The sequence below is a fragment of the Falco naumanni genome, chromosome 12 (assembly GCF_017639655.2).
Source record: "Falco naumanni isolate bFalNau1 chromosome 12, bFalNau1.pat, whole genome shotgun sequence".
NCBI classification, from domain to species: domain Eukaryota; kingdom Metazoa; phylum Chordata; class Aves; order Falconiformes; family Falconidae; genus Falco; species Falco naumanni.
In genome coordinates, this window is record NC_054065.1 from 659316 (window position 1) to 677040 (window position 17725).

Below are 17725 nucleotides of genomic sequence, written 5' to 3' on the forward strand. Positions count from 1 at the left end.
GAATGGCAAAGCCTGCTTCACTCTTATGGAACGAGTTAGTCTTATTAACAGCACTAGCCTTTTTTCTTCAAAAGAGGATTTTTCCTTTACCATTGTGAGCAAAACTTCCAGTGTCCTCTTTTCCCTGTAAGGTACTCATGGAGCTTTTACTGTCACATTATCAGTGGTGTGTATGGTTTTTGCAGAAGTGTAGTCTGTGGACTCCATGACTCTGGACCAGGGGTCCTCAAACTATGGCCCACAGGCCAGATACACCCCCCCAGGATCCTCAATCCAGCCCCCGGTATTTACAGAACCCCCCTGTCTGTCCCCTCCCCCACTGGGGTGTGTGGGGGGGGAAACCAAGCAGCCACAGATGGCTGCCTGCCACTTCATCCGCGCGCCGGCCCCCTGGTTAAAAAGTTTGAGGACCCCTGCTCTGGACCATCCAGAAGGGGTTTGCAAAAAGGAGAGGCTAAGAAAAGCAAGCCTATTGTCCATATTCTTACGCTGTCTGTGTGTAGTTCTGTACCACCACATGAAATTATTTGGAGTCGGAACATGAGGAAAGGCTGAAAGCTTGCCCTCCTGTTTGTAGTCTGGGAGAAATGGAAGTTTAACCACAGAAGAAATGGTAAATGTTAATGTCAGATTCAAGAAGAAATAGGAATACAAGGCACTGCTAACTTACTAGTTTTCAGTGCCAGAATGCATGTATTTTTGTCTGTTTACTTGATTCCATGCTGATGCTTATGGCAAGTGCTAGAATAAATGGCCTGAAAGCAGTTTAAAATAATAACAATATTAAAGTAAAATGAGAGAAAATACTTAAGATTTACAAGATGTTTTTAAACAAGACATCATTGCTTTTAGAGTAATCTTATAACTTGTTCCATCAAATCATATGTTCATACATATTCTTTGTATTGCAGAAGATACTCAAATGAGTTGCAAGTGTAAGTACTGTTCTGGGCTATTCTCTATTAATGAGCTTTTTTTTATGTCTTGAGCATTTTACTCTCTGCAGCTTCTACTTTCTTATGTTTAGGGCAGCTAATTAGAAGTTGCCCTAATTCTTTACTTTTATGTTAGTGTCTCTGTGTAGTTGGGACATACCTGACTACACCTTCATCAGTACTTCTTACTGAAAAAAATTGAACAGGATCTTGAATGTTTTGGATCACCAGCCCAGGCTGAGCATAATCCATTCCCCTGACCTATCAAGGACTCAGAACTGATATACTGACAGTTAACACTTTGCTGTCAAGGTGGACGAAAGCAGACTAAAAAGAAGGGACATTTGCATCATGACTGCAAGTCCCAGCTAGCCTGGAGACTGCAGCTAGAAAATTTTAGCTCAGTTGCATTTAAAAAGTAATAAAACCAAAGAGTTAAAATAAGCAGATTTTATGACGTGGGGGAAGAGGCTGTGTACAACAGAAAAATCTGTTCTGAACAAAGCAAAAAGCTTTGCATAACTGAATGGTTGAAAGAAATTGAGGGAGCAAGGTTTTTCACATGATGCGTCCCAAGAGAAATGTCAGGAAGGTAGACAGGTAAAAGTACTATAAAGCAAAAAAACCTTTGCTTTGGAATGTGCGCCCACCTGAAGTGCAAATGTGTATAAGAGCGTATCTCAGTGCAGCTTACAGAGCTGCAGTAACTGGGCAGTATTCATTCCCCATCGTGGTCTGTATGCATTACCACAGAAATAGTTAGCCATGCTTCTGTAGGCATCTTCTCTCCAATGGTACTCTTTAATAACAGTTGAAGGTACACTGAATTACTAGGAGTGGTTAAGAAAAGCTGTTAGTGCTATTTTACTTTATAATTTTCTGCCTTAAAGCAAAGTGTATTCTGGCTTTGTAGAAAACCTGTAGTTAATAGGAGGTTTCATTTTGGCTTAGTTTCAGTTCTGTATGAGATCAGTTGAGGCACTGGAATGTACTGAAAGTAGTTAAAATGCAAAAGTTGTTTTTTGTTTTTTTTTTTTTTAATCATTAAGCCTCTACTAAGATAACAGAGAATAAATATAGGAGAGAGTACCTAGGTAGCATGGGCAAGAGAATTCCCTGTTTTTTAAATATTAAGGTTCATGTACCAAAGTTAAAACAGAATAATTCCTACATGTTACAATTTGTCTATGAACATATTGGTTCATATATAAACAAAGGCTTGGTGTGTATAGTTTTCACTTAACCAGGAAAGTAGTATTAATTTTTAAAGAAGTAACTGTTGCTTAAGATGCTATTGTGCTCAAGTAATGAATTTTTAATGCTTTTATAATATGTGCATGGATTAAAATCCATTATTTATTGTACCTCCACTTAGTTGGTAAAGGTGATGATTTTATAGCACCAGTAGTCATGCAAACACAATCATTCTGAACTGATGGTTGATAATAAATTTCCTTACTGTAAATGTCAGTGGGTTTTGTGTGTTGCTGCCATTACATCTTGTTTGGAAGGGTGAATATTACACAATTATGGGAGGCACCAGATGGCATCATTAACAGGAATGCTCTGAATGTTTACCACTTCTGTGCACGTGTGAAATTAAAAGTAAGATGACCTATCTTTATTTTGAAAGCATGGTGTCAGTACTATACAGCTGTTAATGACATTTGCAGCAAGCTAAGATAGTAATTTCTGCTTAAAAACAAGTCAGACTTTTTTTTTAAAGCTTTTTCGAAGCATTTTGTAGATTGACTTTGGAAGTAGCATAATCCTGTAGTAACAAGGGATCTGTGAGGATGCTGAGTATATAGCAAATGAGTCAGTCCCATGTTTGTCTTTTAGTACCCTGAGTCCTTCTTAATTCAGGAGCACTTTTAACATACTTGAAATTTAGCAAACAATTAAGTGTGTTTAGCTGGATAAAGCCCAAGTCCTCAGTGTGTAATAAAATTGAGTCTAAATTCTGCTGCGTTATGGAGTCTTTGAATAAAGAGTTCTGGTGATGAGTATAACAGCTCTTTGACGCTCTGCTATGTTTTACTAGGGTATATTTACCAATACCCAGTTTAGAACATAGCACTGCCCCTTTTCTGTCACAGCTGAAATTCTGTCCAACTTGTTTTTTAATTTTTTGGTGCTTTTTCTATTTAAATGAATGTAACATTCTGTGACATTGGCTATAAAACCAAGACCCATTATAGAGCAATTGTGATAAATATTTTTAGAAATCCTACAGATATCCCAGGCTCTAATAAAACCAAACTAAAAGGAGCTACAAAACATGCTCCATTTGAGGTTGTACCACCAATGTATACTGTTGAGTAAACGTACAATGAATACATTTCCAGGCAATGTGTAAACTGAGTGGCTACCCAGATGGGAGATCTGGGCACGCACAATGAATGTATGATGCTTTACATGGTTTGAAAGTGCAAAGGAAAAAACCCACACAAATGTGTTTGCTAAAACCAAATAATTATCTCATGTTTCTTTTTCCATTGGTTACTTAGGGTAAAAGGATGTGTGAATTTTTAAAGCTATAAATTAATCCTTCTTTGGCAGATGCTGTGCTGTGAGACCAAGTGAAAGATGTGATTTACATGTAGGGTTTGTGTTTTCAGTGGCATATTCTGAGAAATGCATAAGCATTTTTAATTGAGATAAAGTTTGAAGGCCTCTAAGTGGATGGTGCTGACTGTCCACATGAAAAAACACGTTCTCTGTGGTTTGATTGAGAAAGGCCACTTTTGTCAGCATGGGGGCTGAAGGCGCTGAGGGCCCTCTGCCCTCCTGGGTGGAAGCACCATGGCAGGTGGTACAGTGGCAGAGGCTAGGTGGGAAGGAGGGGAAGTAATCTTTTGTATAATCAGAGAAAATACTTTTTTTTTTCTGAGCTATGTATACCTTTTCATACAATGGCAATTATTGCTTTTTGCCTTATGTTAGTTAGATTGCTGTTTTATTTAATAAATCAGATACAAAATAAATGCTAGTTTGCTATTGACCTATCAATTATGATGTCTGATTACTCCTCTGGGGAACATATGTAGTCATTTGTCCTGACATTTTGTTAAAATAAGGTGGTATTATGGGACCAATCCACCTAATTCCTTACTCCCTGGGGCCATTTAGTGTACTTCGCTGTTAGAAAGGTGATTTCTGAAGCATGACAGCTGTTGGTGTTGGGTCCATTGTGTGGTGAACAAAACCAGTTATATTCTACTCATACGCTGCCTTTGCATCATTGATACAGAAGCCATTTCATAACTTAGATGCAACTCTTCTCTAGGAAATTGTATTACTGCTTTGTATTTCATTGTTGGAGTACATTAAAAACAAAAAACAAAAAAACCCCAAAACAACACAGCACTGCAGTACAAGGACATGTTTGAATTTGGTGTTGTTGTAAGGTCTGTTGGGTTTATCCTGTTCGCTGCTGACATTCCTGTCTAGTTACTTTCATTAAATGTATTACAAGTAGTTTGTCTTCATGTTCTTTTTACCATTTTACTGTTTGTTAAAAGCCACATTTCAGTAAACATCACTAATAATTTTTCCTCCAGAAGGCATTGCTTTTCTAGAAAGTTGCAACTCTTGTGTGCAGCAAAAAAAGTTTGTCAGAGTTCTTGTCTGCAGAGTTCACAAAGCCAAAGAATTTGAATACCAAGATTAGGGCCTTAAGCACAGCATCCTCAACACCTATTTGTGGTAGCGTGAGATCTCCACATACATCAGCACTTGTCAGAACCATGTCAGACATTGTAGTTGGAGCATACCCATTTAGTATGTTAGAAAAAACATTGTCCAAGTTTTATTTTAAGCAGTCGGGGATGCCTTTAATAGTTGGCATTGGCTCTTCTCATTTCTTAAAATCTCTTCCCAGGGATGTACATTTTCAATTAAATAGAAAAATGTTTTTCAGTTTCTGAAGTGTGGAAACACTGCATTTTCATTGATGATCGAACCCCTTTTTACTGGCAAATCCTGATGTAAGAAATGTTTAACCACTAACTAGCACTGGCTTTGGATTGGATTATTAGGCTTGTTCATAGAGACTTGTAGATGTCCTATGTGACAACAATCTGGGCAGTGTTACAGTTGTTCTGTGGCTTATCCCTGGCTAGTCAAGTTGTTCCTTGGTGTAGAGCTGCCTCTGAGATTGTGGGCATGTGCTAGGTTTCATACGTCTCACTTCTCTGTTAAGCAGCCACCATGGGCTAGTGTACCTTTCAATTTAAAGTATCTTCTGGAGTTTTCTCAGTACAGTCCAGTCCTTGAGATGAATGTGGCTCACCACTGGATGTCATCATTGCACTGTGATGAATTGCAACCAGAAGAACATTTGTCTGGCAGTAAAAAATAATGTTGCCTGACCGAAGAAGACATTTAATTTTGCCACATTTCAGATCACTTGCTATACAGTGATGGCGATTTGCAAGTAATTGATCCATAATCCTTCCTTAAGGTATAGGCGATGGCACTCTATAGTATGTTACACAGACAATTCTCCACCTTCTGTGGTGAGGCTGTGCTGAAATCTCAGCTGTGGGTCTCCACCATCGCAAAGACAAGGCACAAAATATCTCTTGGGAATCTCGATGTGTAATGTAGTTCTTGAGAAGGCAAATGTAATTACCATAGCTTTAAAATAAAATACTTATTCTTCATATATTGAGTTACTTTGTCAACTAATATATAAAGAATATATTTCTACTGTAATTTCATAGGAGGAATTTGGAGGGCTTAATTTTATTAACCCTCTGTCTCCTATTTGTAATAGAGGAAAACCTGTTAGAAGTCTTAGGTTGCTTCCTGCCTCAGTGACACAGCAGAAATATAGAGAAGTGTCTGACAAATAATAAAAGTGGCTCCAAACAATAAGAAAAATGCAAGGTGTGTTGTTGTGCAAAATGGAAAGTATTTCCCTGTCTTTCTTCAGAAATTTGAAAACTAAATACAGTTCAGGGCAGAAAAAAAAAGTCAAATGCAATATTATTTCTTGGACCTTTCTTGCATATTTGTTTTGAGAATCTCTGCTATCTAGCAAGACCTAGAGACACAAATTATAAAAAACCCCACAACCTACATGGAGTTTATTGCCTTAACCAGTGTATGCATTAAGAATGGAAACTGATAAGCTAGTAATTAAAAACTTTATCGTAAGATTTTTGGCCAGAGTATTGATCCCAGTGGCATTGAGATACTAGTTTACTCATTTGACAGCCTGGCTTTCAGTGTAGCTGCCCTGTATTTAACAAAAAAGAAAGCTAGTTCTATCATTTTGGAAGAGTTTTCAATTAAACCAACAAAGACGCTCAAGATGCAAGTTTCTAATTAATTTACAAGTAAGACCATTTCCATAAATAAAACGGCAAAAGTAAAAACTGCTCTAGAAGGTATAAAAATGGCCTTAACATTGCATGAATATATGTTCCCCAGGTGTTAGCTAAATAGTAGTAAATTATAGAAGAGGCAGTATTTTCTCCTTTTTTACAAGGACTCCATAGCATCTTTTCCAGAAGCAGCCAGACCATTAAGCTCTGCTAATTTTCTGTGACCTGTTAAACATGCACATATTTCAATATTTTAGTACCATTTATCTTGTGCCATGCACAGGAAAATCGTAGTATTAGTCCTGTCAGTTAGCCATAATAAGTTTTATAAGAACACAAGGTAATGCATTACTGATGGTTTAATGATTCTTAGCAGGTTTATGTTTTTTTTTAAAAAAAAATTCATTTCTGTGTCATTTTACTTTTTTTTTTTTACAGTTGAGTTATTCTTTGAACCACATAAATCGAAAGCTGGTGCTGGAGTCTAAAGTGTCTATCAACACTAGAATTGTGGTGGTTGGTGCATCCGATGTTGGAATCTCATTTCTGGAAACACTCGTTTTTTGGTAAGTTTGTCATTTTATTTCCTTTACTGAGAAGAATGTGTTACCTTTTGTTAGAAGTGGCTTGTTTTTTCCATTTAGAAGCGTGCTTCGAGTCTGTATCCAAGTACTAGATGTTAAAGGTCTGAGTGTCTGCAGATGTAAAGAGATAGGTACTTGCATCCTGGCTGGCTCTGGAACTCAAAAGTACTGACAAAGTTGCTCACAGATCCTTCAAGGTGAAGGCACACTAAAAATGAGAACTTTACATACTTAAAATCTCTTTGATCTTTGTTCTTACACAAAAATACTACAGGTAGAGGTTAAGTTCATAGCCCTTCATGTGTGCTCCAAAGCAGTGTTGATCTTTAAAGCTAGTTGTGCCCAGTGGGATCACAAATCACTGTCTGAATCCCTCCCTTCTCTTACCTCATTGTGATGCTGTGTTTTCAAAGCTGTGCAGAAATGTACAACATAAGCTTGTCAAGTTCTAGTCTCACTGTGATTCTTTTGATTCTGATAACACATTTTTATACCTTTGATTCTGATAACACATTTTTATACCTTTGATTCTGATTCTGATGAGGCTTTTGATGTTTGGGATTGTTCAGGAACCAAAAAATGTTCATTTCTGGCCCTTTTGCTATTTTTGCCGAAGACCCTGGAGTGGGTGTGGGAAAGGTGCAGCAGAAGACACTGCTCTCTGGCAGTGTCAGCCAGCTCAGTGGCCCACCAAGAGCGTACGCTGTCAACATACATTAGAGAATTTTTCAGCAGTAAAACTGCGAATCAAATTGGTGTGGTTACCTTGGGTTATCCAAGCTGGAGTAAATAAACTGTATAAACTGGTTGAGAAGGGGAATAAATGTATGCAACTGTTTTTATACCTTCTGCTGTTTAAGCCAGAGTTAACTTGTGGACAGGTTCTGCTGTTCTACAGACTCTTCAACGTTAGGACAGGGGTTCCCTCTCTCTGATACCTTCCTGTTGGCACCTTCTATGCCTGTACCCCCTCCATAATACCTCCAGTTTTAGGCAGTTATTGGGAAGTCAAACAGTATATGTGAGAATGCAATTCCTTTTATGCAATTGTTGTTTTCCTCATACATTAAACATACATACTGGAAATTTCTTGAAAGAATTGCAGAAATTAATATAAAATTCAAATTTTGAATGCGATTGTTACTACAAAATGTTTGTTACAAAAACTAAGGGAGGCTGTCATTTTTATGGTTGGCAGAAAATTGGAAATTTTACCTATTTTTTTTCCTGTTAAACCAAGAGTTTGTATTTCTACTACAACAACTGTTAACATCACAAACTGAAACATCAATATGGCAAGAAGAGGCAAAGTTGAAGTGCTATATGGATGTTGTTATATTGCTGCAGCAGTGAAGAAAAAAAATACCTGTTTCTTGCTCTTTTTTTCTTAGTTCCTGACTTCCTGTAGAGCATCCCCTCTTGAGGTAAAACCATTTCCCTCTCATCCTTCTGTTCTCAGCACCTTTTAGGCCTTCAGTTCTACTCAAAATTCAGTTTAAAATGTGCTTTAGAGCTATTAGCCACTTTCTTGTTATTCATCCTGTGTTGTTTATTACTACGCTTTCAGTATGAAATACTGTGAGGGAAAAGCAAAGCATATTTATGCTCCAAGTCTGTCAGTCAGAAACTTAAGTCCTTCTGCAGTGAACAGAACATACAGGTAGTGTCGTGTCTGCAGAGCAATCCTTTATAGGTGCCCTCCTCCGAGATACCTTAACCAAGTCTTTTCAGCCAGAAGTTTTGTTTGAACTATATTCTAGCAAAGAGTTCTTGCAGAACGTGTCCTTCTTGTACACAGCAGAGAGTGCTTGTCTCCAGTGCTGCACAAATAGAGCGCTCCTGCTGAAGAGAAATGGTGTATTGCTCTGAGAATGCAAAAAGCAAGCAGTCAGCACATAGTGCCAAAATGTCACAGAATTTATATTAATATGCATATTACTATGTAATATATGTATAAATTTAAGGAAGATTGTTTTTTTAATTTTCACATCAGTAGCAGATAAGAGCCTCCTGATCAATGTGAAGGCCTTTTAATACAATTTAGTTTAATTTCCTCATAATTTTCTAATATTCTTTGCAAAGGTTACATGCACTAAAAATAGCTAGATTGAATCAATTTGTAAGCCCCTAATCCTTAAAAAGAGGAAGTAGTTTTCTCCTCATTATTCTTCATACTTAATTATTTTACATTATCAGTCACCATGGAAACACACAAATGTAATTCACTTACCTACATAACAATTATCAGAACTAGATTTACAAGTGTTTTCAACTTCTATGAGACTGAAGGAACACAGTTTTTGTTGAACAGAGAAGTAATCAGGAGGATTACCTCTCCTCGCTGGAGAGCTGCAACGGCTGCTCCTGGCTCCCATTGTGCTGGGGCAGCGGCACTGCGGTTTGCACCATGTCTGCGGCGGCAGAGCGCTTCTGGGGAAGTTCAGCATCATCGCTCCTCAAGCGGTGCCGTGGAGCAGCCATGGGCACCGCTCCTTATCTATCCATCCGAACCGAAAATGAGTTTTACAGCCCCTGCTGCAAAGGAGGAGTGTGTGCTGTGAACTGTCACCTTACAAAATGCTGCTGCAGTCTTGCACTGGTGCTCGTTACCTTGCTGGTAGCGTTTCTGGAAACGCATTGTCACAGAGGCCAGAGCATTGGTGCACCCAGATTGGTGCTCATTATTTCAAAGGGCACTGTGGAAATGTTGCAAATGAGTCTATAGAATAACCTGTTAGTAGGCGAAGCTTCTTCCTAACGCTCGGGACGCTCTCAGCCCTGGAGAATTGCCTCTGTTGTGCTTAATCTAACACTAGGTCAGTGAAGGTGATCTCATTATACACGTTTCACTATTTGAATAAATATCTTTAGCAGATTTTTTTTCTTGGAGTGTAATCGCATGCAGACATGTTTGCAGCTACGGTGCTGCTTTTTTTTAGGATGCACATGAAATTTTTATTCAAGAACCAGGCAAATAAATGGTGGAGGCAGTAGCGCTCGCAGCAGTGCAGGCAGAGCCTGGCCTCCCTTCTCCTGCACAGCTGGCTGTCCATAAGTACAGGTGTGAAAGCAGCACTGAGGTGAGGAGCTGCAGCGAGCTGGGCAGCAGAGCTGAGACACTGTGGAAGGGGGAGAGTGAGTTGCATCATAAATTGCTGCAGTAATTAACTTCCCTGCAGGAGCATGGCAAGCAGGGAAGGAATTGTGATTCCCACAATTCCTGCATGGAGCTCCTCCTGGGCAGTGCAATTATATGCTTCCCCTAGCATAAAGCCAGGACTTAGGTCACTCTCTAGCACTAAGACAAGGCTTACGTAAATTGCAGCAGCATCAGACCATTTGTTAAAGGATTGTAAACTCTGAGCAATGTGCAGTCCTAAAGGAGAAGTAGCAACTGAACAAATAACCCGCCTTGTGAAAATGCAGCTCAGCCCAGCAACACAGAGTCTCTCAGCCTCTATTGTTCTCTGCCCTCCAAACTGTTAGTGCTGGCTGGCGCTCCTGCCTCCCCTTTGTTGAAGGATGTGGGAAGAAAGCCCTTTCAGCATCTGAGTGAATCAAATCAAAGAAACTACAAAGGGAGGTTAAGCTAAAATGCAAGTTTTATTTATTTTTAGTTTCTCTAAAAAATTACAAAGAGTTTTATGAGACGTTCTGGTAAATAATGTGTGTGCCCCCACTTACGCTTGCAGTACGATGAGCCACTAACATTGACAAATTATCATGAATGAAGACCCTGATTTAAATCTACAGAAGTTTTTAAAATGTTACCCTTTTTTTGTCATCCCCACTGAGATCAAGTATGCATATGCTAAGTTTATAAATGAAAAAGCTGTTTCAAATATTCAACCTGCAAGTATTCAATGAAAATTGTATCTGAAAATGATTTGCAAGTGTAAAACCTGTTTTCGTGAATAGAGTATCGGTACCTATGAATATGAGACAAGGAGTAATGAGTTCCCTTCAGAGTTCTGCAAATACCAGTTCTTGGAGGTGAGGTTCAGCGGGAGAAATATCAACTGCAGTTAAATAATTAAAAACCTGTGAAAAACTAGAATTGGGCATACTGAGTTGCACAGTCCTCAGCTAAACCACTGTTTTCCCTAAATGGGTTTCCTGATGAGTGTAAGCTATAGCCCAACACTTTCATATTCCCAAGTACTGAGATGCTTTAAAAAATCACCTCATTGCTAAATACAGATTTACCAGGAGGGCAGGATTTGGTTTTTTTTTTTTTCTTCTTGTTCTCTTGGATAATTAAAGAATGATGGTCATGGCAGCAGTGTTAGGCCAGAAGAACATACAGTTTTAAAAAATAGCATTTTCAGTTTATTCGGGTGGATGATTCACAGAACAGCATGCTAACTAGTACGGCCTGACAGCAGGTGATTGAAGTTTGGCTGCAAGAACGCAGAAAGCTTGCTCGCAGCAGTATCTTGTCATTGGTTCCAGTGTAGTGAACCAATTAGCTTTTTATCCACCTCTTTGCATATAGCTGTGGAAAGCGTTATTGTCTTCTGATTATAGGGAAAACCCTTTTTAATCCACGATTTTGAAAACCTCCGTAATCCAACCTCTGGTGTAAACAATGACTTATTCTCTGAGGATGTTGGAAATATACATAATGTGCTACACAAAATAGCAATAAATGGTGGCTGAGATCACAATATTTTGTGTGAAAGTGTTGCAAAATATATTTCCTCTCCGTGTGGGTGCATTAAAATAATTACTTTGTTTAAAAAGTGAATGGATTAAAGTATATTTTTGTCCAAGTCCTGAACTTTTTTCTTAAAGTAGAATTAGAATCTAACCCAGTAAACCTGTGATTTTTTTTTCTGTCTGCAGGCCAGTTTCTCCCTTTGTGAGTTAAGGGTATCTAAGATTAGTTTAGAAATGGCAGGGATTTTTAAAACGTGGTTTCTGACAGAACAGCTAAACTGCCGTTATCTGGCGGCACAGTATTATACAATATCCTGCACATCTGTCCGGTTTGGCAATAGTTAGCATAATGCTTGCTGTTTAATTAGGCTTTTTATCTTTGCATTTGTCTGAGAACATCTGAAGCCTTCCATGTTGCCTGTCACTAATTAGTTGACTAATTAAATAGTTAGTGCTTACTTGCTGATCACAGAGCTAACATGTAATGAATGGTTTAGTGATCTTCATTGTTTCATACTATCTATCTTTGCCACATGAATTGATATACATGTGCTTCCTTTTGACTGCCTTTTTTTCATACCAGGGCAAATCCAGAACAATGTTGTAGTCGACCATGTGTTCAGTGTCACCGGGCCTGCGTGCTTCAGACATTGTTGCCTTCCATCATTTCTGGTGAATAGAGATCAAGTTGTGACACAGATAAATAAGGCAGGTCATATCTCGCCTTGTTGCACAGTCAGGATCACAATGAACACTGTCAGTGACTGATACCAGACATAAACTAGGGGAGAGGATATGGGTCAAGATCAGCCTTCCTAACAGGCATTTGACATGCCTCTGCCAAAAAATGATACTCAATTAACATAGATATATAGTTATTTTATAGCTATGTTCTTGCTTTAGAGACAGTTTTCAGTTTTAAATAAGGTTATTTCATCTTCAAGTGCTTGCCCTTTAAGCATAGGCAAAGATTTGTCTGAGCCCAAACTGTTATTTCACACTTTAAATAAAAAAGAGGATGTTTTTTTTGTTGCTGTTTTTACCTGAATATTCCTAACTTCTTGTTGCATGTTAAACCCCATCTTGGAAATAGTAGTTTTCATGTAAAGGGCCTGTTTCAAAATTGAAATGAGTCACAAGAATTTTTATAGAACTGTATTTTGTATTTATCATACCTTTCCTGGTGACTAAGTATGACATTAGCATGGCTGTTTCAGCAGCTGTGTACAGAGTTTGGTAACCTGACTGCCCGAAGCATCTGGTAGCTCTCTGATCAATGCAGTTCAAAGCAAATAAAGAAGCATTCCAAGTGCAAACACTGCATTTAGGTTTTCCATTTCTCTGCTAAAGCGATGGAGATGTACTTTCTCTTGTGTTCATACTTATTTTTCTTCTGTTTGAAGTTTGTTTCCCAGAGCTGTTGTGGAGGTGTAGCTACAGAGATCTTCAAAACAGTCTCTAAACTGCCTGCAGGTTGGTTTTGAAGCACAGAAGACTGCTCAGGCTACTACAGTGGAGAAAAAATTAGTTGGCTGGTTAAGTTGTGATCCTTTCCTCTAGAGATTTGTTTAGATTTGATTCCTGTTCATGTGTATATATGTATGCACTCCAGGGGGCAGAGTGAGGGTTGTGACAAATGAAGATCACTATTTGAAGGTACTTGCTTGTTTTTTCTGAATGCTTGATGAGCTGAAATTTCAGTGTTCCTTTTCTGGATTGCTGTGGTTACCCTCCAGATCCCAGGAGGGAGATCTGGAATGCAGTTTACATTGAAATGAGAGTTGGGAGTGCATAAGATACAGTAACGAGATGGTAAATCTTTACTGCATGCTGTGTTATCTGGATTCCCCAGACTTCTAATGTGGATTGGTTAGGTTAGATGGAGCTCCACAGTGCTGCGGCTCAATTGCTTCCAGTACCCATGTTACTGCACTGCATTGTGGTGTGAAGTGTAACACCCTACCCTGTGGGGTTTGTTTCCCTAGGACTGTGGCAGTCAGTAGCATCTCTGGATTAAGCAGGCAGAATTTCAGTTTCCTGTGGGCATGGGCCATTTGGGAAGGAGCTGCTGGAGAAGCATCATGTTGCCCTGGTGAAGAAACGGGCATTACATGGCTTTGTGGTGCCGCACCACTCTGAGCTGTTCTATGTTTAAAGGATGCAATATCAGAGAGGCAGCTGTGCTCATCAGGCTGCCAGGGCTGGAGGTGCTGCGAGGCCCAGATCCGCAGCTGCTACATGCAGATGTTTGAGATCAGGAATTTTGGCCCAGCTGACTCCTCCACCAGCCATGTCCCTGTCCTTCCTGAGCTGCCAGCTTTCTGTCAACAGCATGTGGCACTGGGGTGGTGCCTCAGAACATGCAACTTTCATGAGCATCTTCTCTTTCTGCATGCTCTTGCTGTCAGGAGGAAAATGTAGATGGTCCTTGGCTATAAGCAAGGACAAAAATGTTGGTAGAAATCTCAAGCCTTTCAAATTCAAGTGAAGTCTATCTTTTGACATCCAAGAGCTTTTCTAAGGTGTATGCTTTTTCATCTCTGTGAAGGCACCATTGCCAAATCTGCACCAAACAACGTCACAGAATCAAAATGTTAATCTCCTCTGCAATAATACGGAAAACTGGGTTTGGCAAGTAGGCAGCCATAAAAAAGGCAAACAAACCCTTAGGTTTAACATGGGTGATTGGCCAATAACATTAAAAATGTCCTATTAACAAGGTGGAATTTGCACTGTATGTTATTCACTGAAACATTCAGACAGGATAGCAAAATTTCAACCAAACTCTAGTTTTGCTCTCTGATTTATGGTATTCTTATTTGCGGAAAATGATTTTGATGTGTCTCAACTGTGATTTTGAATCTTCCAGGTGATTAGATTTAAACAGCTAGAGACTGTAACTACCAAGGCCATCAACAGATATCCTTCATTTTCGGTCTAGAAAAATAATTGCCCTGTTATATACTTTGAACAGGATGAAATGCTGAAGCATTTATAGAATGGAAATTGACATTTTAGTAAGGAAAGGCTCTCACTAAAGCAGTGTTTGGATGGTACTTTGGTCAAATTCAAGGCCAGCCTACATCTGGGATGGTAGGGCTAATTTTGTAAAGCTGTGGATGTTCCCACGTAAGTATATGGATGTGTCTGGTTCAGCTGTGTGTTCTGTGTGGTCCAAGGAAAGAGCTCTTTAGATTTTCCTGTTCCGTCACGTAACAACTCATACTGTAAGGACTTTGCCACGCTGATTTTAATAAGCTAGATCTTGGAAGTACCCCTGCAAATAAGCACATACTTAAGACTCAGTTTTAAGTTGAGTTAGAAGTTTGCTTTTAAATGCTGTACTCCAGTGTGTGTATGTTACGTGTGTTAACTGATACACACATTCACAGCCTGGTATAGGCTTTGCAAGTACTGGCAAGGTGCAGAGTCAGAGAGACTTCTGAGAGGAAAGCTTAACAAGGGGTGGTTAAGGGAGGGAGAAGAGCTTAGTGGTAAAATTGCAAAGGTCAATATAGGTTGAGAAGCAAAGTGTGGAAAAGAATTAGTCTAACAAAGGAAAAAAGGCTCAACTGAATTACAGTAAAGAGCCACAATCACTAGAGAAGAATGGTGCGAAAAAGAATAGGGAAAGCTGAGTTGACATAGGTGAAGAAAGCAAAAACAGTTGCTGGGAAATGAGAGGTGGTTAGAAGGGATAAAAGCAGTGGCAGTGACAGGAGGGTGGCCGAGTTGTTTCAGAAAAATGAGTTATGATATGGACGGGAGTCTGAAAGAAGTAACTAGAAAAAGACATGTTTGGTAACGTTCAGTGAGAAATCAAGATCATGGGGTGATACAAAACTACAGAAAAAAGGAGGAATTAATAAAAGACTTGAAATGCAGCGGTCAGTTGCTAATGTTTTTAAGTATATTCTATGGGAAAGCAGTCAGCCCAGAGGATAAAAGAGAGACAAGCGTTAAAATTACAAGATGGAGGAGGATTTAAGACTAACCACTTAAAGGAAAAAGTGAGAGGACTAATTGATCTACCCTAGCAGGAGATATATATAACTGGAGAGCAACAGCTTTTGAAATGGGGTGTTGAAGAAGGGTTGATCACTACAGGGGAGGGAATACCACATGAGCTAGGGTCGGAGAGGGGATATGGGTTTCAGTGAGATCAAAGAAGGAAGCAGGGAATATTGGTTGAACAAAAAGAGGTAAAGTGATAATTCCAGGGGCAACAGAAGCTTGGCAAGAATAAGACTATATTAAACATGGACGAGAACCCAGCTATTTTAAGTTTGTGATTGATGTCCTTGTCCAGTTCAAGTAGATATAAATTGGCACCCAACAAACAGGGGCCAGAAGTTAGGAGAATTATCACTGTTGAAAAGAGAAAATCTTCCAGTAGGCATAGTGGGGGCAAAAAATGTAGTTATCTTCAACATGGTGCTTGGAAAGTTTATGGAAACTTTGTTGGGGCGTTGTGGTTTTTGTTTTTTAGTTTTTTGTTGGGTTTTTTTTGTCTCGTGATAGTGGGCACTAGACCTCAACACCAAGGAGGTGCCTCCAAATCCTGTGTACAAACAGACCATCCAGTTCAAAGTTTGGAGAGAAACCCAGTGAGGAAGAGCTAGCAGCTGGGGAGAGAGAAACACTGGTAGCATCCTTGAAGGGTGTCAGTCAAAGGTCAAAGTAAACATTACAGAGCTTTTTAATGGATTCTTGCTAAGATGCCAAAAGTGCTGACGGTGGTGACTTTCATGGCCTGGGCTTACAGGCTGCTCTTCTTTGGAATACAGCATCTGATAATATTAATCACCAGTAAATCTGGTGGGAAGTTTCTGAAAAAAACAGTACCTTAATAAAAAGCACTATGCCATAAAATTTTTAAGTTTTTGCAGGGAGGATGTTGTTTTAATATCAGGAGGTGGTAATTGGGACAAGACAAAATATTTCACTGATGTGTCATTTTTGAAAAGCAGCTCTCTTGTTTTTAAAGAAATTACATCCTTATTTTTTAAAAATTCAAAATCAGAGCCAAACAATTTCTTTTTAATCTCTGTTTGGAACAATTTAGAAGAGTGGTTTCTGAAATTGAAAAGGACAGTGAATTTCACCAGTGTCGTGGCCTATCTTGGAATGGAAATAGTTATGTTCTGGGAAGAAAGAGGTGAATTCTCCCACAGAAGTAAGCAACTGACTTATCTATCCCTTGGTGTCAAAAGCGGCAGTCAAATTAAATGTGAGCTACTGGCAACTAGATTGACCTATCTTTTTGTTTCAGTTGTTGATGTTCTTAATACGTCTGTCACTGGTCTTGGGAGGAAGAGTCATCGTGGGTGCGGTTTATAGAAGAAATACATGGAAAACCCCTTTCTTGACCCTCACATTGAAAAGTGTCCCAGTAAAGACTTTATTGTTATCCGTTCTTTCATTGAGAAAATTCATTCACAATCTTAACACTTTTTCCTAAGGTTGATCCAATGGAGAACTGGCTTATCTTTGTTTACTCGTAATTAAAGAGGGATAACTTCTAAATGGACATCTGTTGGTCAGCAGTTAAGCTGAAATCCTGTTCTGAGGCCTGTAATTGATGCACTTACATAAGGTTCTTGAGAACAGGCGCTTTTGGTAATTGTGATACAAACAATAAACCCTTTCTGCTGCTTCTGTTACTGACTCTTACTAAAAGTTTGATAACCAAGTGTCGTAGGATCAGTTGCAGAGCCTTCATACTACTGGAATGGTGTCATGTAGCATCATATGGGGAGATGGTTTTGCTGTGTTTTCACATACGTTCATACTTGATTTTGTGTGGATTCTTGTTTGTCTGAGACAAACATAGCTGCCCAGAGAGTGGGAGGAAGCGAGGAGAAAGGTAAAAGGGTTTTACAGCTCTGCTAGTGAAAGGAGGGGGCTTTGTCCAAGCGAATAGAAGCAATTTAGTTTAGTGGCAGTATGAAAATACATTACTCAGAAAAATTACTCAAAGGAAGTCTATAGTGCTATGTAAATTATTTATCCTTTAGTGAAAAATGTGAATGAGTGGGGATTTCTGTGTTATTATTAATATTAGTAACCTTTGTTAAGCTGAGTATTTCTATTTATAGTTTTGTGTAGGGCTGGAAAATTTTTTAGAAAATCTTTTCCTTTTGGAGAAGGAAATTCTGCAAGTCACATCCCTATTACTGTTCTTGAAATGTTTGGAATGCTGATCTTTCCTTAA

At 39.0% G+C, this 17725-nt stretch overlaps 1 protein-coding gene across 2 annotated transcripts in view; it reads left to right on the plus strand.

The window, feature by feature from the left end:
- CFAP61 (cilia and flagella associated protein 61) overlaps positions 1-17725 on the plus strand; it is a 117569-nt gene that overhangs the window by 44254 nt on the left and 55590 nt on the right. For both annotated transcript variants that reach the window (XM_040611823.1, XM_040611822.1), the window contains one exon: positions 6707-6834. In XM_040611823.1, coding sequence (XP_040467757.1) covers positions 6707-6834 — 128 coding nt within the window. The remainder of the gene's footprint in view (positions 1-6706; positions 6835-17725) is intronic.